A 23,648-nucleotide genomic window follows, 5' to 3' on the forward strand; every position below is an offset into this window, starting at 1 on the left:
TTCTGTAATAAATGTGTGATTTAGTTATATGCCATTTTGGCTTTCAAAAAGAAATGAGTGAGTCATAAGGTACATTTGTTTTAGATATTTTTAAGGCTTCTGTTTTTGATTCCTTTGAAAGATTAATTTTCCATTAATCAACATTCTTTCCGCTTAAAATTTACATTAGAATATCCCTAAATTACTAAGCTTGACTTAGTCTCTGACATATGTATTACATATTTTCTATCATGTCTACAACAGCTAAAATCTGACAATATTAAGGTTATTTCTTTGTTCTTGGACTTCTCATGAAAAAGAGTGTCCTTTGTCCATTTTCTTCCTTCCTATTCTGGTTTATTTTCCATCTTGTCACTTATCACTGCTTGAACGTATGGTACATATTTTTATATTTATTTACTTGTTTATTATTTGTCTCTTGCTGCCAATTGAGGAAGCTCCAAGAGGAAGGGAACATTTTCAGGCTTCATTAACAGATATCTCACAAGCAATTATGAGCTTTAATGAAAAGAAACATTTCTTAATGGAAAGTGAATTTAGCTTTTTAAAAAATATTTAATATATATTTCTAAATTGTAAGATTTTCTATTCATTTTATGGCATATTTACTGTCTGATAGCAATGTTCACTTAACAAAGTCAATTTACCAGATCTTATAATATGTATTGATATTCTTGTTTTAATAAAGTGATTCAGCTCAGAGGAGTTTCATTAAGCTTTCAAGGCTTGATAAGCCTATTTACAAATGCATATTACGATTTAGCTAGTAATTTTAGGAAATCCATTACCCAGCTATTGCAACGTTTAATTAAAATGGCTTAACATACAATTATATGTTTATTACATTCAATTTTTATTTACATTTGTATTATCAATGTGTGATTATTTTTTAATAACTCTAAATGTGCAATCAACACATAGGCTTTCCCATTAAATGGTTAGACAAGCCATAACAATTGATGCCAACTGGTAGTATCTAACAATCTCAGAAAGCCTTCAATCATTTCCCAATGCCTTCACCTCTCTCTTTTATAAATCCCTGTTCCTTTTCTTGTTCAGATGTTTTAATTTCTTTCTTAACCTTCCTTAATAGGACCCTTAGAGAATCTAAGAAAGAAAATGCCCATCTGCACATACACAGAACACTTTCCACATAATTTATTTTTTTAAATATTTATTTATTTATTTTGAGAGAGAGAGCACGCATGCAAGCAGGGAAGGGCAGAAAGAGAGAGGGAGAGAGAGAATCCCAAGCAGGCTTCACGCTGTCAGTGCAGAGTTGGATGCAGGGTTCCATCTCACAAACCATTAGACCATGACCTCAGCCGAAATCAAGAGTCAGACGCTTAACTGACTGAGCCACCCAGGTGCCCCCATTTTCCACATAATTTCATTTAAAGAGATTCACAGGGGCACCTGGGTGGCTCAGTCGGTTATGTGTCTGACTTCAACTCAGGTCATGATCTCACAGTCTGTGGATTTGAGCCTCACGTCAGGCTCTGTACTGACAGCTCAGAGCCTGGAGCCTGCTTCGGAGTCTGTGTCTCCCTGTCTCTCTTCCCCTCCCATGCTCACGATCTGTCTCTGTCTCTTAACAATAAATAAACATTAAATTTTTTCAAATATAAAGAGATTCACAGATCTCTTGGGTCCATCAGAGACCATGTAGGGGTCATGAACTCCAGGTCAGTAGCTCTTGTCTTATCCTATTAGTTTCTCCATATTGCCCTTATAACTGCCTTCATATTTTCACCAACTTAACCATTCAGGTGACAAATGTGTATGCTAAAGTTGCTAACCCCCTTCATACAATGTTCTGTATGCAGGACCTTAGGAAAAAAATTGGCTATGTACTAAAGATAGAGTGTTATAATAACAGCCACTCAAATAAGAGTTGAGCAATTAACAACAGGAAAAACTGTGACAGGAAGGGGCAAAAAGTTCAGATAGACTATAAACAATCCTTCTTATAAATAAGCTTTATTTAGCAGATATCTACTAACAGCCTTCTATGTGCCTCCTTCACTCACATAACAGATGTCTACTGGCAATGACAATGATCCAGGCCCAGTAGGGGAGAGAAAAATGGAAGAAGTCATCTTTGAAAATTAAATCTCCTACTGAAGTCTATAATATAATTTAGTCTGTTAATGTTTAAGACTGGTAAGTTATACTACAAGTTCATTACTAAAAACAAAAGCTAACACTCTAGTTATAGCCTCTAGAGTCATTAAAAAATTTCCCCCAATCCATTTTTATTCCTCCAAATGAAATCTAATGCTATGTGAATTCCTGGTATAAATTCAAAATCCTGCTTTGTATTAGAAGATAGGAGAGACATAGTTTCCCACCCATAGTTTGTCACTATTTTTTAAGCCAAGTTCAGACACACATGCATTCTTTCTGCTCTGCTGGGGCATCGGGGCAGGATTTCACCTTTCTTCATTTTACAGGTAATACTTCAACTCATAATTTAAAAACAGAGAATAATAAAACTAAACATGACGTTTCATAACAAATATTTGAAAGAGAGCTTCATGGATTGAGTTTTCTGGGTAAGGAATTTGACTAGTATTGAAGGAAAGATTCCCCTTTATTGGGTATTCAAGAGGGAATCAGAGCTCACTGAAGCTGGGAAGAAAACAGAAGCACTAACATTTGCAATAAATAGCTCCGATTATTATTATGACTAAATGAAAGCAAAATGAAAGTTGACATTTCTCTATTTTACATTAAAGACCTGGCAACGAATAAAGATAAAGGTCTAGTGGGTTTCATAAGTCTGGTATTAAAAATAAAATTACCCTCATTGACAGGTGAAATTGATCTGGCATTTCACAAAAGAAGGTAAATGGATTTTTAAAAATGGTTTCCTTCTCCTTATATAGGACTATTTAAATAATTTAAAAGTTATTTCTCATGGAAATAGAATCAATTTTCTATATGCCTTGAAGCACATTAATGAGAATTCTGAATTTCCTTCCTTCTAGTCAAGTGATAAGTCAAAATAAAAAACCCTTGAAAGCTATTACATTGTAGAAAATACAATTTTCTCCTTGAGAAAGAATAGTTATTGGTTGCTGCTAAATTTAATGTAGGAAATACAAAGTTACTGTGGCCATGCTATCAATAGGAAAATCTCTTCTGTGGTGGTCAGCTAGTAGCACCCAAAGAAAGTTTTAGCTCTGTCATATTTTAACTCAGGAGTATTTAAATCTGTTTTCTCAGTCTCGTGTAAGTCTTGCCTCCATAATGCTTTTTCACTCCAACTTCCTAGTGGAAGTTTTCATTTCGGGTTTTATTCACTGCAGTTGCTATTAAAAAAAAAAAGGTTGTTCTGAATGCACTTTTTCTAATAAATATAATCTGGACTACCCAGGTGTCAAAACTACCCTACTTCTACTAGCATATGGAAAGTTAAGGCAAATCTCCCACCACCATTTTGAGTCATCATGGGACTGAGTAAGTGAAATACAGACTTACAAATTTACAAATGATAAATACTTCAAAAATTAAACACAGCAAATGAAAAGAATTGTGTTCAATCAGGGGCACCTGGATGGCTCAGTCAGTTGAGATTCCAACTCTTGGTTTTGGCTCAGGTCATGATCTCAGGGTTTGTGGGTCTGAGCCCCACATTGGGCTCTGCACTGACAGTGCAAAGCCTGCTTGGGATTTTCTCCTTCTCCCTCTCTCTCTGCCCCTCCCCAGCTTGCTCTCTCTCTCTCTCTCTCTCTCTCTCTCAAAAAAGAAATAAACATAAAAAATTTTTTTTAAAGAATTATGTTCAAACATAGTTACCAGCTCCAAACCTAAGTGGCTCTAAACTAAGGTTTTTGTCTTGTATTCTCTTGTATTCCTCTTGTATTGTATTGTAAATTTCTTGTATTTAATATCTCTTGTATTCTCTTGTATTTCTCTCGTATTCTCTTGTATTTTCTCTTGTATTTTCTCTTCTGCTTTGTGCAGTCTATTGTACATTTAATAATTTTATTTCCCCTAATAACCAACTACATCTCTCTGGTAAATGAGAAGCCCTCCATCTCCAGTTCTTAACAATCAGTCATTCCCTGCCCAGCATTATAGTGGGTCTCGGCTGACAGCCTATGTATTTCAAATTATTTCTCTATTTGGTCTTAGTAGCAAAGAGACGGTGACATTCTTAGATATAAAGAAAAAATCAAAACCAAAATCTAAAAGCAAATCTAGTAAAACTTTAATTTTAAAACAGAGAAATTAACTTTTATCTTATGTGGAACCCAACACAATTTTCTATACAAAATTGCTAAGTTATCGTCAAAATCATGCACCTGGATTTATTTTCCCTTTAGCTTTTAACGATTAACCAAATTCAGAATCCTGGAAAGCATCTCATCTCACCTTCCTGCAGGGCTGGAGCAAGTGTCTTCATTTTCCCATTGTTCATTTTTACTTCTTGGAACTGGGGGCTGTAGCATTTCAGCTGCTAGTGGGTCAGCATCATTCTCTTCTCGACCAATCCATTCTCCAATCACACGGGGTCTCAGAAGAGAAGAATTAAATGCCACTGTTTCCTAAAGAGGAGAAAAGAATATACTGACTCAGATCACTCATTCTTATTAATAGGACGGCAGGGAAATAATTTTGTCTACAGTTTCAACTACTTCCGTAAATCAAAATGTTCTTTTTCTTTCTGAATTGACTAAAAATTTCCATTTTTATTAGATGACTTATTCTTTGTAATTTGTGCTGACTCCTTTAGGTCACCGTGACAAAGGATCCAGAAATGAAATCTTTTATTTGGAATCAGAAGGCTGCATGTGTGTTCTCAGGAAGGACGAGCTGAGACTAGCATTTGTGACAGAAAGAAAAGTGTGCAGTAAGGCGCACACAGTGAAAGAGCTTAGTGTTACTGGGAAATGATAAAAATTTCTTAGGAGGAAACTGGGGGGAGGTAAGGGAATAAAGTCAAGAGACAGCAGTGGAAGGATGGATTGTCTCCAACTGTGAAACATTTTGGACTTGGAGCCATCCAGTGTAGGTTAGAAGCAGGGCAATATCAATAACAGGTATGCTAGCTAATCAAAACACGTTAAAGTGATCTTTTTTCATAGACTTGGGTATGATGTGGCTCTTTAAATGATACTTTAACCATTTAAATCATTTAATATTTTGAAAGGTTCTACTATCAAAATAAATAAATAAATTTTAAAAAAGCGATGCCTGGATAGCTCAGTTAAGATTCCAGATCTTGACTTCAGCTCAGGTCATGCTCTTACAGTTTCTGGGTTGGAGCTCTGTGCAGTCTATTGTACATATTGTACACTGGCAATGCAGAGCCTGCTTAGGATTCTTTCTCTCTCCCTCTGCCCTACTCATGTGCGCTCACTCTCTCTCTCACTCTCTCTTTCTCTCTAAAAATAAATTAATAACGTTTGAAAGGTACTCAAATACTAGATGTGAGTCATTGCTAGAGATATCTCAGTAAGTGAGAAAAAGGCCAGTTAAAAGCAGTGCCTACTCTATGATTTTAGTTTTGTTTTAAAAATTCATATGGGTGTATATCAATGTTTTGTGCTGATCTCAGCCTATCAATAACCAATGTTGTGGTTCTTATTATGATTGCAAGATGCCCTTCATCAATAACCATCAGGAAGCTCAGAAAAATGAAAAGTTTATTGTTTATAAGGCCTGCAAATTACGCAGCACACCTGGGGCCACACTGTGAGGTCACAGGTTGACGAGAGAGAGAGCTAGCAGAATGTTGGGGTTCCATTTTTATTGGGGTTGAGGGTGGAAGCCTAGGGTTTTGTGGGCTCATTCTATATTGGTGAATTTAAAACAGAAGAATGGGAATTTAAAGCACAAGGAGAGAAAAAACAAGAGGCCCAAATGGTCAGTACTTGAAATCAACCAAGATCTCTAACACCAAAGAGCTTCAGTCAGGGGAGGTGGCCTGGCTCTTTATCTAGTCTACTGTGACTGACAATGTGTTTACTGGAGACAGTCATCTTTGAAGTGGACACTTTGACAATCAAGGTTTAAGTACAGCATTTGCATTACAAAAAGGAAAAATAAAACCAATTGTCAGAGTTTATACTATAATTCATCATTCATACACTAATCCTACTCATTTATTCATTTTCTTATATTCATTAAGACCTACTATGTGCCTGAAACAGCTTGATTTGTTGGGGAAACAATGGTAAGACCAAAATTTTGTGGATTTATCTAAAAAGAGGAACTACAGGTAATTTTAGTTTCTTCTTTAGGTGCTTCCTTCCATGTCTTTGCAATATTATGATTAATAGGAACTCATTGCCAAAAGAATGAGTATTAAAAATATCCTGATCTGAGAAACAGGCTTGCATTAAATTATGTTTGCTATAGTTTTTAGTATGACAAAAGTTTTGAATAATTTCTTAAAGATGCAGACCTGGCCTTCTGAGTTTTTATAATTCTCCAAAATATTATACAAATATAATACAACAAAAATATGGCATAACAATATACAATGTAATATTAATTAATCTGCAAATACAATACCAAAGGCAACATGTGAAATATGATTAGGACATATTTCATGAATATCCAAGTGATATAAAGGGACAGAAAGTAGTTATATATCTTAATATTGATTCTCTAGCTCACATAAAAATATACCAGATAAATTTTAGTAATTTAACAAATAATCAGAATTCCTTCTGTATTTATGTTCCCTTAGTCAGGAAATCAAGGAACTATTATGGCTGTCAACTGTGAAATCATGTAATCAAATTACTGTTTTGAAACTACAAGAAAGGCACATTCAGGTATAACAATTTAATACGCTTTGAAGCAAAAGAATTAAAATTAACAGCAATATTGTTAAATTTTAAAACTGTATTTGTTTTTAAAAGCAAGCTGAGGCAAAGTTCTGTTTTAGAATTTTAAAAAATTATAAATACATTCACAGCCTCAGAACCAGTTTTGATCTATGCGTCTGAAATGTTATTTATTTTGTGAATTTCACTTTCTCCAAATGTAAAACAGTGCAGATGGGTATTACAAAACCCACTGTATCAAATGAATTAGTAGGTAGCACAGTTAAACCACAGTTGTCTGTACATATGCTAGATGCGATTATTTAAGGATGTGGACTACGTTAAAACCACTTCTATATTTGTGATATAAATGTGAAACAAAAGGTGAAAAGAACAGCAAGAATGAGCAAGTTGGGGAAGAGTGGATGCTTGGTTGTGAAAATGCGCAGAGTAACAGAACAGAGAATTGATGGGGCAAATTTTGATACTATGAAGTTTTATTTTACAGATAGACTATTAAAAAGGTTGGATAATTAGTTCAGTGTTATTAACTGCATTTATGTAATGAAGCAGAATTGGGCTTGGAGACTTATGTTATAGGCTCAACAGAGAAGAATGGGGGCAAGAGAAAGGAGTGGGTTTGGGCACTATCGATGAGAAATGTGAAATAGAATTTAGAGTTGAGTGTGATCAAAAGTTGAGAGCTGCAGAGAATTTTCTAGAAATAACTTCCTGGTCGCTTACTGGGAAATTAAATAAAATGATAGATGTCACTGCTGTGGAGAGTAGAGCACTGAGAGAAGGATAAATTGTTTTAACAGTAGCTGAAAGCAGAAATTCGGTGGGAAATAGCTGATGGGCAAAGAAATACAAAGAGCCGCAAAGAAGGTCAGAGGAGTTAGGAAGTTAGCATTTTACAAGTGAAAAAACCGGAACTCTACTTTTCTTATTTATTAGAATGATCAAAGCTCTTTTTATATCTATGCCTTCTTAAAATGTTACATTTATAAAAATTCTTGAATGTAACCTATCTACTTGTAATAGATTAAAACAGCAAATTTTCCTTGGATGTATCACTTATATTTGATTAAGCATAATAAACATAAATTTTTATGAAAGGATTTCAGTGAAGAAAGCAGTTCTTAACACTACATACAATGTACTACAAATATCACTACATAGCAAAAGACATTTTAAAATGCACATTAAAAGCAGTACGTTCTTGAAAATATTTTAAGTACATGGTAAATAATTTAAATGTCAATTCTAAACAATGTAAATACTAATTATTCCTCAAAAATGTATAAGTACTGGGGCACCTGGGTGGCTCAGTCGGTTAAGCATCCGACTTCAGCTCAGGTCATGATCTCACGGTTTGTGAGTTCAAGCCCCACATCGGGCTCTGTGCTGACAGCTCAGAGCCTGGAGCCTGTTTCGGATTCTCTGTCTCCCTCTCTCTCTGCCCTTCCCCTGCTCCTGCTCCGTCTGTGTCTTTCAAAAATAAATAAATGTTAAAAAAATTTTTTTCTAAATGTATAAGTACATATTCCTTTGCCCTCCCTAAGATCAGAAGTCTCTAGAGTTGAGATTCTTAAGCAAGTCTGTTTAAATTTAATAAGAAAAGCATTTATGGCCAAAAATTCACCCAAGATCACAAATTTGCTTAGTATTTCCAATCAGCAGAAAGCTAACCTATCCAAGAAGAAGTTACAGTAAACCAGGCCTACTCTGTCCAAGTAGCCCGCTCCCACTGGCTAATCCACAATGAATCCAACTGCTCTCACCACTCGTTATCAGTACATGTGATCATATTCCACATTATTTGTTTTCTCTCCTTTTTTTAACTTTCTATTTATTTTTTTAATTCCACTGTAATTAACATACAGGGTTATATTCATTTCAGGTGTATAATACAATACAGATTCAAAATTCTATACATTACTCAGTGTTCATTATAAGTGTACTCTTAATCCCTTCAGCTATTTTGTCCATTCCCCCTCCAACATCCCTTTGGTGACCACTAATTTGTTCTCTATATTTAAGAGTCTTGTTTTTTCTGTCTTTTTTTTTGTTTGGTTTGTTTCTTAAATTCCACATGAGTGAAAACATATGGTACTTGTGTTTCTGATTCACTTATTTCACTTAGCATTATACCCATAGATCCATCCATGTTGCTGCAAATGGCAAGATTTCATTATTTTTTATGGCTGAGTAATATTACACTATATGCCTATCTATCTATATATACCACATCTTATTGATGGACTCTTGGGTTGCTTCCATATTTGGCTACTGTAAATAATGCTGCAGTAAACACAGGGGTGCATATATCTTTTCGAATTAGTGTTTTCATGTTCTTTAGGTAAATATCCAGCAGTGGAATTACTGGGTCATATGGTGATTCTATTTTGAATCTTGAAAAACCTCCATGCTATTTTCCAAAATGGCTGCACCAGTTTGCATTTTCACCAGCAGTGCACAAGCATTCCTTTTTCTCCACATCCTCCTTGCCAACACTTGTTTCTTGTTTCTGGTTTTAGCCATTCTGACAGGTGTGAGGTGGTATCACTGTAGTTTTGATTTACATTTCCATGACGATGAATGATGTTGAGCATCTTTTCATGCTTCAATCTTCGGCTCATTTTTAATTGGATTATTGGTTTTTTGAACTGTATAACTGTTTTTATATTTTGGATATTAACTCCTGATCAGATATGTCATTTGCAAATATCTTGTATTCAATAGCTTGTCTTCTAGTTTTGATGATTGTCTCCTTTGCTGTACAGAAGCTTTTTATTTCCATGTAGTCCTGATAGTTTATTTTTGCTTTTATTTCCCTTCCCTCAGGAGACATATCTAGAAAAATGTTACTACACATGATGTCAAAGACATTACTGCCTGAGCTGTCTCCTAGGATCTTTATGGTTTAAAAACTCACATTTAGGTCTTTAATCCATTTTGAGTTTATATTGTGTGTGGTGTAAGAAAGTGGCCCAGTTTCATTCTTTTGCAAGTTGCTGTCCAGCTTTCCCAACATCATTTCTTGACTTTTTCCCATTTAATATTCTTGCCTCTTTTGTCAAAGATTAATTGACCATAGAATCACAGGTTTATTTCTGGGTTCTTTAGGCTGTTCTATTGATCTACGTGCCTATTTTGTGCCCTTACTATACTGTTTTGATTACTACAGAATTGTAGTATATCATGACATTGGGGATTGTGATTACTCCAGTTTTGTTCAAGAATGTTTTGGCTATTTTGTGGTCTCATGAAAATTTTAGGATTATTTGTTATAGTTCTGTGAAAATGTTGTTTGTATTTTGATAGGGATTGCATTAAATCTGTAGATTACTTTGGGTAGTATGAACATTTTAACAATATTTGTTCTTCTAATCCATGAGCAAGAAATATTTCCCATCTTTCTGTGTCCAGTTACTTTCATCAATGTTTTATAGTTTACAAAGTACAGGTCTCCTCACCTCCTTGCTTACATTTATTCCTAGGTCTTTTGTTATTTTTGGTACAATTGTAAATGAGATTGTTTTCCTAATTTCTCTTTCTGCCACTTTGTTATTAGTGTAGTGTTATTAGTCCATAGTGTATAGAAATGCAATGAATTTCTCTATATTGATGTATTCTGCGACCTTACAGAATTCATTTATCAGTTTTAGTAGTTCTTTTGCAGAGGTTTAGGGTTTTATATATACAGTATCATGTTATCTACAAATAGGGAAAGTTTTACTTCTTCCTTACAAATGTGGATGAGTTATTTATTTACGTATGTATGTATGTATGTATGTATGTATTCATTTTTCATGTCTGATTGCTATGGGTAGGACTCCTAATACCATGTTGGATAAAAGTGGTGAGAGTGGACATCCTTGTCTTGTTTCTGATTTTAAGGGAAAGCTGTCAGTTGTTCAGAACTGAGTATGAGGTTAGATGTGGGTTTTTCACATATGGCCTTGATTATGTTTAAGTATGCTCCCTCCTAACCTACTTTGTTGAGAATTTTTATCATGAATGGATGTTGTGCCTTCTCAAATACTTTTCTGCATCTATTGAAATTATCACATGATTTTTACCCTTTCTCTTGATATATCACATTGATTGATTTGAAAATATTGAACCACCCTTCTATTCCAGGAATAGATCCCACTTGATTATGGTGAATGATTTTTTTAACATATTGTTGGATTCAGTTGCTAATATTTTGTTGAGGATTTTTGAATCTATGTGCATCAAGGTTACTGGCCTGTAGTTCTCTTTTTTGTAGTGTCTTTATGTGGTTTTGGTATCAGAAGAAAGCTGGCCTCAGAATGAATTAGGAAGCTTTCCTTCCTCTTCTATTTTAGAGTAATTTGAGAATAACAGATATTAACTCTTCTTTAAATGTTTGGTATAATTCACCTGTGAAACCATTTGGACCCAGACTTTTGTCTGTTGGGAGCTTTTTGATTACTGATACGATTTCATTGCTGGTAATCACTTTGTTCAAATTTTCTTTCTCTTCCAGATGCAGTTTTGGGAAGTTATATGTTTCTAGGAATTTATCCATTTCTTTTTAGTCGTCCAATTTGTTGGCATATAATTTTTCGTAACATTCACTTATAATCTATGCTGTTATTGCTTGTCTTGCATTTATGATTTTATTTAGTTGTCTTATTTTTTTATGGGTCTAGCTAAAGTTTTATCAATTTTATTGATCTTTTCAAAAAACCAGTTCCTGGTTTCATTGATCTGTTCTACTGTTTTTTGTTCTTTTTTTAGTTTCTTTATGTCTGCTCTACTCTTTATTATTTCCTTCCTTCTACTGGTTTAGGGTTTTGTTTGTTCTTCTTTTTCCAGCTCTTTTAGGTATAAGGTAATGTTGAGATTTTTCTTGCTTCTTAAACTTCCTTCTTAGAACAGCTCTTGCTGCAGCCCAAAGATTTTGGATCATTGTGTTTTCATTTTCATTTGTCTCCATACATTCTTTATTTCTTGGTTGACCCATTCATTGTTTAGTAGCATTTTATTTAGCCTCCACATACTTGTGGTCTTTCCAGATTTTTTGTGGTGGATTTCTAGTTTCATAGCATTGTGATCAGATGTGATGCATGATGTGATTTCAATCTTTTTGAATTTGTTGAGACTTGTTTTGTGACCTAACATGTAATCTATTCTGGAAAATGTTCCATATGAACTTGAAAAGCATGTGTACTCTTCTGTTTTAGGATGTAATGTTCTGAATATATTTATTAGATGCATCTTGTCCAATGTGTCATTCAAAGCCACTGTTTCCTTGCTGATTTTGTTTGGATGTCTATGCACTGATATAAGCAGGATGTTAAAGTCCCCAGCTACTATTGTATTACTATCAGTTACTTCCTTTATGTTTGTTATTAACTGCTTTATATATTTGGGTGCTTTCATATTGGGTGCATAAATATTTATAATTGTTATATCTTCTTGTTGCATTGTTCCCTTTATGATTATATAGTGTCCTTGTCTCTGATTACAGTCTGTTTTAAAGTCTATTTTGTCCGATATAACTACTGTTACCCAGGCTTTCTTTTCACTTCCATTTGCATGATAAATGCTTCTCCATTCCTTCACTTTCAATCTGCATGTGTCGTACCTCCGAAATTAGTCTCTTGGAGGCAGCATATAGATTGGTCTTGCTTTTTTGTCCTGATCTTTCATTTGAGACACATCCCTCTGTCTCCTCATTTTGTCTGTCTCTCTGTGCCTGTTTTCATGTGTCTGAAGAGTCAGTTACATCTTCTGCTCTTCAAAATAGTGGCCTTATGAAGGAGAGGTCCTGCAGTGCCCTGTAGTACAATGTCTCCTATTTACCAGACCCTGGTGCTTCAGGGATGTCTCCTATGTGTGCTGCATGTGCCTTAATATTGTGGCTGACAGGGTGCCTGGGTGGCTCAGTCAGTTAAGCATCCAACTTTGGCTCAGGTCATGATCTTAGAGTTTGTAAGTTTGAGCCCCACATCAGGCTGTCTGCTGTCAGCACAGAGCCTGCTTCAGATCCTCTGTCTCCCTCTCCCTCTGCTGCTCCCCTGCTTGTGTGCACACTCTCTCTCTCAAAAAATAAACTTAAAAAAATTTTTTTTAATTCTATTGTGGCTGAGCCATTTTTGCCTTCAGTCCTGTCATGTGCAATGGCTCTCTTTGCCCTTTGTGAGCAGGGTTTGGTCCCTGTGTTGGTAATGGGCAGTGTGGGGTCACCTTGGGCTTGTGTTTGCCAGAATTGTGGTCACACAGAACTGCAGAGTACTCTCCCTGTGTTATCTCCTGAGAAACTTTTGTTAGTGGGTGGGGCTTGTAGTCAGACCAGAGGTCTACCCCCAGCCCACTGCTGGGGCTGCAGTCAAACTAGTATTTGTGGTTACCTTACCCTCTCCCAGGGGCTGGAGTCATGTTGGAGAGGTGATGGCTCTCGTCAAGGCTATTTGCACACTAACAGGCTTGTGGCACTACTTTGCACGGACTTCTGCCGAGGGTGAATTGGAGAAATGTGTCCACAGGAGAATGTGAGGGCAGGGCATAGTGTTATTAGCAAGCTAGGTGGAGAGTGTTCTTGCTGGCTCCCATGTATCTAGGCCAGAGAGGGGACAGGGGAAGAGGGAATGGTTCCTACCAGCAACTAAATCTCAGGCATTTTCCAAACTGCTGCTTTTATGCTGTACCTCAACAGGGCTGTTAGTTATTCTGTCTCTTTTGGGGTGGGACTCAGTTTCCTATCATCTGTTGTCTCTCCCAGAGACAAGCCCAGTGATTTTTTAAAGTTCCAGGTGTTTAGCGCTACTGATTGTAAGAACTCTCAAAGTCAAGCCCCTCTGATTTCCAAAGCCAAATGTTATGGCTATTCATCTTCCCAGGGTGGGTCCCCCATGCCTGGGGTGCCTGATACAGGATCTGCTCCTTTCCCCTCTCGTGTCTATGGTCTCTCCTCGCCATGGACAATTCTAGGAGTTAGCTTGGTCCTGACCAAGTCTCTACCCTTCCTACCACTTTTGATGTGGCCTCTTCTCTAAGTCCCGTTGTGAAGAGTCTGTTCTTCCAGTTCTCAGGTTGTTCCCTGGGTTACTTACAGTGATGTGGGTATTATCTAGATGTATCTGTGGGATGAGGTGAGCCTGAGATCCTCCTACTCTGCCATCTTCTCCAGAAGTCTGTTTTCCCTTCTTAATAAATCAAGATGCTCATGAAAGGCTGGGATCACATCTTAAATTCCTTTGTTTTCCCCATAATAACTAGCATAATTATTTCATAAAATAAGTATAAAATTTGTATTAAGTGAATTTTAAAAATTCATAGAAGGAAAACCAACACAAATGTTGGTAGTATTATGAAGTATTATGTCATATCACAAATTATGAAGTATCATTATGTCTAACTAAAAGTCGTATAAATGATTCATGGACAACACTGATTAATATATTTTTAAGCCATTTCAGCATAAAGTCTACAAGATGTGACTGATTTAAAATAATTAAATATTTGTACAAATTCTCAAGCTTTTGAGTAAATTATTTTAATCCTACCAATTCACAAAAGGAAAATTATGAAACACATAATTACATATTAAATGTTTAATCTTAATAGCCATTGTTAAACTAATCCACACATTGAACTTGAATTAGAGTTTAAAGGAAGTAATGTAAGTAGATACTTAAAAGCTTTTTTCCTACTGTCTCTTTTTTAATTTTTTTCCAGCTTTGAGATATAATTGATATATTTTATGTAGGTTTACATTGTATGCTGTCAAGATTTGACATACATATGTAATGCAAAATGATTACCATAATAAGGTTAACATACTCATCACTTCACATAATTAACATTGTGTGTGTGTGTGTGCACATGTGTGTGTACGTGTGTGGTAAGAACTTTCTTAGCAACTTCCAAGTATACAATATAGTGTTGTAAACCTTAGTCACCATTCTGTGCGTTAGATCCCCAGATCTTCCTCATCTTATAACTGGAAGTCAGTAACCTCTGATCACTTGCAACCATTTCCCCCACCCCCCTCACCTCTGGCAACCACCACTCTATTCTCTCTTTCTATAAGTTAGATTTCATTCTTTTTAATGGCTGAAAAATATTCCATTATATATAAAATCATTTTTCTTTATTCATCTATCAATAGGCACTTAGGCTGTTTTCATGTTTCAGCTGTGGTAAATAATACTGCAGTGAACATGGAAGTTCAGATTTCCCTTTGACATAGGGACTTCATTTCCTTCAGATATATACTCAGAAGTGGGATTGCTGAATCAGCTTCATGTTTAATTTTTTGAGACACCCCCATGCTGCTTTCTATAGTACCCCTATGAATTTACATTCCCACCAACAGTACACAAGGGTTCCCTCTTCTCCAAATTCCTGCCAACACCTGATATCTCCTGTCTTTTTGATGAGAGACATTCTATCAGGTGTAAGGTGATATCTTATTATAGTTTTGAGTTGCATTTCCCTGATGATTAGTAATGTTGAGCATCTTTTCACATACTTGGCCATTTATCTATCTTCTTTGGAAAAATGTCTGTTCAGGTCCTCTGCCCAATTTTGAAAAATCAGATTATTTGTTTTTTTCTACTACTGAGCTGTGTTTCTTATATATTTTAGATATTAACCCCTTATCAGACATACGACTTACAAATACTTTCTGCCATTCTACAGGTTACCTTTTCAGTCTGATTTTTTTCTTTTTCTGTACAGAAGCTTTTTAGTTTGATGTAGTCCCACTTGCTGCTTGCACTTTTTAGGGGCACCTGGGTGGTTCAGTAGGTTAAGTGTCTGACTTTGGCTCAGGTCATGATCTCACAGCTTATGAGTTCGAGCCCCGCATGGGGCTCTGTGCTGACAGCTCAGAGCCTGAAGCCTGCTTCAGATTCTGTGTCTCCCTCTCTCTCTGCCCCTTCCCTGCTTGCACTCTGTCTCTCTTTCTCTCAAGGTATTTTTTAAATGTTTATTTATTTTTGAGAGAAAGAGAAAGCAAGCAGAGGAGGAGCAGAATGAGAGGGAGACAGAGAATCCCCAGCAGGTTCCGCACTGTCAGTGCAGAGCCTGACATGGGGCTCTCAAACTTATGAACTGTGAGATCATGACTTAAGCTGAAATCAAGAGACAAACGCTTAACTAACTGAGCCACCCAGGAAACCTCCCCCCGCCACCCAAAATTTTTTTAAAGCACTGCCAATACCAATGTAAATGAGATTTTTCTTCTAGGAGTTTTACAGTTTGAGTAAGGCATTTTGAGTTGATTTTTGTACTTGGTGTGAAATAAGTGTCCAATTTCATTCTTTTATGATTCTATTTATAATTTTTAATATTATAAATGCTTGTATTAAGAAAATTCTTCAAATAAACATTACATAACAAGTAGCCTGAAAAAGAAGAAATTTATCTGAAATTTAGTAGAGAAAGGAAGTAACAAAGAAAGATCAGAAATAAATAAAATAGAGACCAAAATAAACAATAACATACATAACACTGAAAGTAATGACCAGGTTTTCCAAAAAAAATAAACAAAATTGGCAATGATTTAACTACGTTAAAAAAAGAGAGAAGATTCAAAACCAAAAAGAGAAATGGAAGAGAAAACAATGCAACAGATACCACAGAAATACAATTTCATTCTTTTGCAAGTGAATATCTAATTTTCTCAGCACCTCTTCTTAAAGACTATACTTTACCATTGAGCATTCTAGGATCCCTTTTTAAATATTAAATGTCCAAGTATGCATGGTTTATTTCTGGGTTCTTAATTCTGTTCCATTGGTCTATGTTTTATACCAGCACCATAGTATTTTAATTACTCTAGCTTTTTAATACAGTTTGAAATCAGGAATATGATGCCTCCAGTTTTGTTTTTCTTTCTCAAGATTGCTTTGGCTATTTGTGATTCTATACAAATTTTAGGAATGTTTTTTCTATTTATTTCTTGGGGAAATGCCATTGGAATTTTGATAAGGATTGCACTGAACCTATAGATGGTTTTGAGTAGTAGGGAAATTTTAACAATATTCATCCTTCCAATTCATGAACATGGGATATCTTTCCACCTATTTCTGTCTTCTTCAATTTCTTTCATCAAAAAAAGTATACAGGTATTTTACCTGGTGGGTTAAATGTATTCCTATCTATTTTATTGTATTTGATGCTCTTGTAAACGGAACTGTTTTATTAATTTTTAGAATAATTCACTGTTAGTATATAGAAATGCAACAGATTTTTGTATGTTGATTTTGTATCCTGTAACTTTACTAAAGTCATTTATTAGGTCTAACAGCTTATTGCTTGAGTCTTAAAGGTTATCTATGCATAAGAATATGTCATCTGCAAACAGAGACAAGTTTACTTCTTCTTGTCCAATCTGGATGCCTTTCATTTCTTATTCTTGCCTAATCGCTCTGGCTAGGACTTCTGGTACTTTGTTGAATAGGAGTGGTGAGAGTGGGCCCTTTAGTCTTGTTCTAGATTTTAGAGAAAAATCTTTCAACCTTTCACTGTTGAGTATGTTAGCTGAGGGTTTTCATATATGTCTTTTATTATCTTGAGTTATATTGCTTCTATATCCAATTTGTTGAAAGTTTTTGTTTTTTACCATGAAAGTATGTAACACTTTGTTAAATGTATTTTTTCTGCATTTATTGAGATGATCATGTGATTTTTATCTTTCATTCTATTAATGTGATGTATCATATTTATTGATTTGTAAATATTGAACCACCCTTGTATCCGAGAGATAAATCTCAGACAATTGTGATCCTGTTATCTGCTACTTTTAATGTGCCATTGAATTCAGTTTGTTAGTACTTTGTTGAGAATTTTTGCATCTATATTCATCAGAGATATTTGTCTGTAGTTTTCTTTTCTTACAGTGTCCCTATCTGGCTTTGGTATCAAGGTAATGCTGACCTCAGAAAATGAATTTGAAAGTCTTACCTCCTCTTCAGATCTTTGGAAGAGTTTGAGAAACATAGTGTTAATTCATCAATGAAATCACCTCTTCTCGACTTTTCTGTGTTGGAAGGTTTTTGATGCCTGCTCTAATCTTGTTATTGGTCTGTTCAAATTTCCTGTTTCTTCATGATTCAGTCTTGGTGAGTTACATATTTCTAGGAATTTATCCAGTTGTTTCCTATGTTTCCAGTTTGTTGGCACTAATTGTTCATAGTAGTCTCATGATCCTTTGTGCTACTGTAGTATTAGTTAATATCGCCTCTTTCATTTATAATTTTATTTATTTGATTCCTCTTTTATCTTGGTTAGTCAAGCTAAAGGTGTCTCAGTTTTGTTTATTTTTTCAAAGAACCAACTCTTAGTTTTGTTAATCTTTTCTATCATTGTCCTGTTTTCTATTTCACTTATTTCTGCTCTAGTCTTTATTATTTCCTTTCTTCTGCTAACTTTGTAGCCCTGACTCTTTAGTAATCAGTATAAACTGCTGAAAGCCAGTACATCAGCAACTGGAAGGAGTATTCAAAAAATTTTGTTTTAGTCTTTAATATATTAGCAAACATTTTTCTCAAAAACTATGTAAAACTGAAGTATGTCCGAGTATTTTGACAGATCCCCAACAGCCTGCAGCTCTTGGCTTAGTGATCATGCCTTTACTGTATGGTAGGATGGCATTGATGACGCTTAATCATTAAATGTTTAACCTCATTGTGTCCATGCCCCTTATCATGTGATTTTAAAGTTTCTTTCTTTTTTTTAATTTTAATTTTATTTATTTGTTTATCATTTGAGAGAGACAGCATGTGAGTGTGACAGAGGGGCAGAGGGAGAGAGAGAGAACCTCAAGCAGGCTCCATGCTCAGCACCGAGTCCGACATGGGGCTCAATCCCACAATCCTGGAATCAGGACCTGAGCTAAAATTAAGAGTTGGACACTCAACCAACTGAGCCACCCAGGCACCCCTATAGTTTAAAAGTGGGACATATGGGGCCCCTTGGTTGGCTCGGTGGGTTAAGTGTCTGACTCTTGATCTTGGTTCAGGTCATGATCTCACAGTTTGCGAGATCAAGCCCACACTGGGCTCTGGGCTGACAGCATCCCTGCTTGGGATTCTCTCTCTTCCTCTCTCTCTCTCTTCCCCTTCTCCACATGTAAGCACTCTCTTTCTCAAAATAAATAAACTTAAAAAGAATAAAAATAAAAGTGGGACATATTGACCTCTAAATGTGACCTGCTTCAGCCAATGAAACAGACACAAGTTATTGTATGCCTGTTATAAGCTGAGGCCTTAGGAAACCTTACATGTTTCTACTATTTCTGCCATCCCCGTGAAAAAGATATGCCTATGCTAGTCCACTAACCCAAAATGAAGATAAGAAACATTTCTAACAGATCTGAATGACACCAAACAAGTCCACCTTATATCAGCTGACAACAGCCAACCTCTAGACCACATGAGAAACTCCAGTTGAGATCTGTTGAGCCCATCTAGCCAAGATCCAGTGTAGGTCAGCTGAATTCCAGAAAATCAGGAAAAATATTTATTGTTTCAAGCCTCTGAGTTTTGGGGTAAAAGGTTACACAGCTATAGCTAACTGAAACCAACAGATCCTAGAAGTAAAGTACTGCTAAATAAAAACTTAAAACATATGTCATTGGTCTTGGGATATAGTGACAGGTATTGGCTATAAAAATGGTGAGGAGATTATTATAAGAGGCCAGAAACACTGGAGGCCAGTGTTATGTGGTGTTAGTCATTTAGTAAAACTATCATCTCTGATAACTTGGTAAGGTAGAAAGTGATGGTAAGGTAGAAAGTTTGAAAATTGGGCAAGAAGCTCTCTAGGAAAATCATGTAAATATTACCTACTTGCTTCTAGCTGTATACTAAGTTTCTTCAAGAAATAGATGAGTAGAAAAAATAACAATTTGCAAGCAAAATTTAGAAAAAAATACTAAGAGTCTGGCTGAGTTTTTTATATCCAGCATTTATTGATACCTCAAGATTTTTAAATTAAGATAATCCTTATACTAATATTAAATCCATGGCCCTGTCAGAAAGACAGAGCTTCAGGTTAAAAAAGAAATCAAAGATGTGGCTATAAGGCCCTTCATTAAGACTTCTAAAAAATTAAGATGGTGCCTATTAAGGATGTTTCACAACACCTGAAATACCACTAATTAAATCTAGAGAGAGGCATGTCCTGAAAGAAAACTGTGGATGTGGTTTTTGGCACAAGAAAGAGAGAGTGATCAGATACAAAGGAAATCCAAAAATTATTTAAGACAGTTGAATTGGAAAAAGCATCTGAAGTAAAAGGGACGGAGACTACAAGATGTAAACACTCCTTTGGGCCACAATTTTTCAACAGGAAAAGAAGCTGAAAAACAAGTTGCACAAAGGTATCTCTTCCAACACCCTCTTCAGAAGTGGCCAAAGACATTAACGAAAAAGAAAGAAACTCCCACAGGATGAAGCCATGAGCTGTGGCAAATAAAAGATGGAGACTCCCAGGGAACCCAGTTCCCACTCCCACAAAACAGAAGTGGGGCCCAATTAAGGAACACTTCCCAACCCCTTGGATAGGAAGACCTAATGATATGTGCCCATAAGAATCAGTAATTTATAAGGGTTCCTGAGTGGCTCAGTTGGTTGAGCATCTGACTCCTGATTTTGGCTCAGGTCATGATCTCACGGTGGGTGGGTTCAAGCCCCATGTCAGGCTCTGCGATGATAGCACGGAGCTTGCTTGGGATTTTTTTCTCTCCCTTTCTCTCTGCCTCTCTCTCTCTCTCTCAAAATAAATTTTCAAAAATTTAAAAAAGAAATAGTAATTTCTATAAACTTCTCATTATTTCCCTTTCTAATGGGAATACTTAATGTGGCTACCCCATATCATCTATCACTTAATGGAAAGGAAGAAACAAAACTATCATCAGTCACATATGTTTCCCCATACAGAAAAATCAGGAGGATTCAGAGGCAATTTATAATATATGGGTTTGGTACATTTATGGAATTTAAGATAAAATTAGAAAAATAATTTCCATTTCTATATTCCAGCAAGTCTTAAAATGTAATTTATAAAACAGAGACCATTTATAATAATAGCTAAAAGTACAAGGTATCTAGGAATCAATATAACAAAACTTACATGGCTTTACTAGATATAACTATATGACTTTATCACAAAACATTATAACATTTAATTAAATGGAAATATGTCATGTTCACAATAGGATGACAAGGAAATGTTAACGATGTCAATCCTCTCAAATCAATTTAAAATACAACTCCAAACCAAATGGAATAACAGAAATAAGCAAATAGGCCAACAGAAGAAAAAAGAGGGCCCAAAAACAGGACAAGTGACAGAAACTTGCATACTGATGGACAAATGATGAATTTTTCAATATACAGTTATAGGAAATATATCATCCATGTGGAGGAAAATATGTTCCAACTTCTTACCATATTAAAAAAGTAATTTCAAGTGGATGAAAGACCTGAATGTGAAAAATAGAACTTCTGGGAGAAAATAAAAAAACAATTATTTTCATGATGTCAACTAGGAAAGGATTTCTTAAAACAGTATTACAAGTTAATGTTAAAAATGTCTGTTAATAGAAAGCATTATTTAAAAAGTGATGACAAGCTTCAGACTTAGCGAATATATTTGAGACAATATATAACCAGTAAGAGTTGACGTCTGGAATATATAATAAACCCACAAATCTAAAGAAAAAAATAATGACAATAAATATGGGCAAAAGAGACAGGCAGGCATTCAATCTTACTGAAAATTATAAAATCACTAATTGAATGTATTAGAAACCATTTTTTTAACTAAAATGTTTGATGACAGCCAGTGTGAGCAAGGATCAGGAACAAAAAATACTACAAAATGTTGGCGGGAGTGTAAATGATATAACCTTTAGAGAGAAATTCTGCGTTATCTATGAAATGTGAAAAATGCACATGCCACACTGATAGATTCATTCAAGTTCATTTGGTTATTTTTTTCTTCTTTCAGTTCAGATACATTTTCATTCCTCAGTTAACTTCAACATTTCCTATCTCTCTCCTGATTCTTAGCGATTATGTTGCTTCTTATTTCAATGGGAAAATGAAAGCAATCAGAAGAGAATTGGTTTATCTTTTCATCAAAACCCTACAGCTACTAGCATTCTTGTCTACAGTTACAAAGCATGAACTGTCATTTCTTTTTTTCTGGCATACAGAAGGTACTCTATATGCACAGTGAATAAAAGAATGACAAAATTAGGTAACATATGATTCAGTGGCTCATAATACATTATCAAACATTACTAGTCATTAGAATATGTAAGACCACAGTAAGATACTACTTCACACCCATGAGGCTGACTAGAAGCTAAAAGACGAGCAAGGACTACCAAGGATATGGAGAAATTGGAACCCTCACACTTGCTGATTGGAATGTAAAATGGTGCTGTCACTGTGAAAAATAGTTTGGCAGTTTCTCAAAGAGTTAGAGGAACAGATAATCCAGTGTTCCCATTCCCTACATATACGCCCAAGAGAAATGAAAACACAGGTCCGCACAACAACTTACACGTGAATATTCATAGAAACATTACTCACAATAGCTGAAAAGTGGAAACAACTCAAATGTCTACAAATTGATGAGTGAATAAACAAAATCAGACCTCTCCACACAATAGAATATTATTCAGCAACGAAAAGGAATGAAGTACTGATACAAGCTACAACATCACTGAACCTTGAAAACATTACGCTCGGTGACAGGAGACAGTCACAAAAGACAACTGTTTGATTGCATTCCCATGACATTTCCAGAATATGCAAATCTATAGAGACAGAAGGTAAATTAATGGTTGTCTGGGGCAGAGGGGCTGGGGGGGAGGGATGCGGAATGGGTACAAGGTTTCTTTTGGGATGATGAAAACGTTCTAAACTTAGGTTGTGGTAATATACTTTGAATATCCTAAAAATCCCTAAACTGTACCCCTTTAAAGGGGAAGATTTTATTATAGGAATTATTATGCCAATAAAGTTGTCAAAATAATACACTAAACCTATTTTAGCTTGTCTTCTTTCATGGTGGAGTACAATATATAGTAGTAAGGGAAAAGCATGAATTTGGAATCAGATGAACAATCAGATGAGCCAGAAGGAAATATTTATTCTAGCTCCAAGTACTAATTCTGAGACCTTCAACAAACCACTTAATCATTCTACCTTCAGTTTCCTTATCTTTAAAACAGGAAAAATACAACCATTCATTGAACTGGTCCAAAAACTAAATTAAATAACATCAAAAAGGCCTTAGCATGCCTGCCAGCCCTAATAAAGGCCAACGTTATCCCTCCTCCTTTCCTCCACTATCTTCTGCACCCTACTATCGGTGACCTAAAACATTTTATTCATTATGGATATTTTCTACAAAAGTAGAAAGAAGAGTAAAATAAACCCATCTGTAGTCTCACACATTTTCATCAATTATCAGCTTATGGGTAAACTCACTTCATCCTTACCTCCATCCACATCCCTTCCACATCACCTCTTTCCTACCCAGATGATTTCCTTTTTTTTTAGTAAAAAAAATTTTTTAACGTTTATTTATTATTGAGAGACAGAGAGACAAAGCATGAGCAGGGGAGGGGCAGAGAGAGGAGGAGACACAGAATCCGAAGCAGGCTCCAGGCTCTGAGCTGTCGGCACAGAGCCCGATGTGGGGCTTGAACCCACAAACCGCAAGATCATGACCCGAGCTGAAGTCAGACGCTCAACTCACTGAGCCACCCAGGCGCCCCCCTACCCAGATGATTTCAAAGCAAATCCCATTCACTGTATCATGTCATTTGTAAATGGTCAAGTACGTATCTCTAAAAAGTAACAG

The 23,648-nt window shown here is 35.6% G+C and overlaps 1 protein-coding gene across 1 annotated transcript in view; it reads right to left on the minus strand.

Annotated features, from left to right (window-relative positions):
- CF2H8orf34 (chromosome F2 C8orf34 homolog) overlaps positions 1–23,648 on the minus strand; it is a 411,205-nt gene that overhangs the window by 261,953 nt on the left and 125,604 nt on the right. The window contains 1 exon segment of the mRNA XM_015084296.3: positions 4,381–4,553. Within this exon segment, the coding sequence (XP_014939782.3) occupies positions 4,381–4,553 (173 nt within the window).

The sequence above is a fragment of the Acinonyx jubatus genome, chromosome F2 (genome assembly GCF_027475565.1).
Source record: "Acinonyx jubatus isolate Ajub_Pintada_27869175 chromosome F2, VMU_Ajub_asm_v1.0, whole genome shotgun sequence".
In the NCBI taxonomy this organism is placed as follows: Eukaryota; Metazoa; Chordata; class Mammalia; order Carnivora; family Felidae; genus Acinonyx; species Acinonyx jubatus.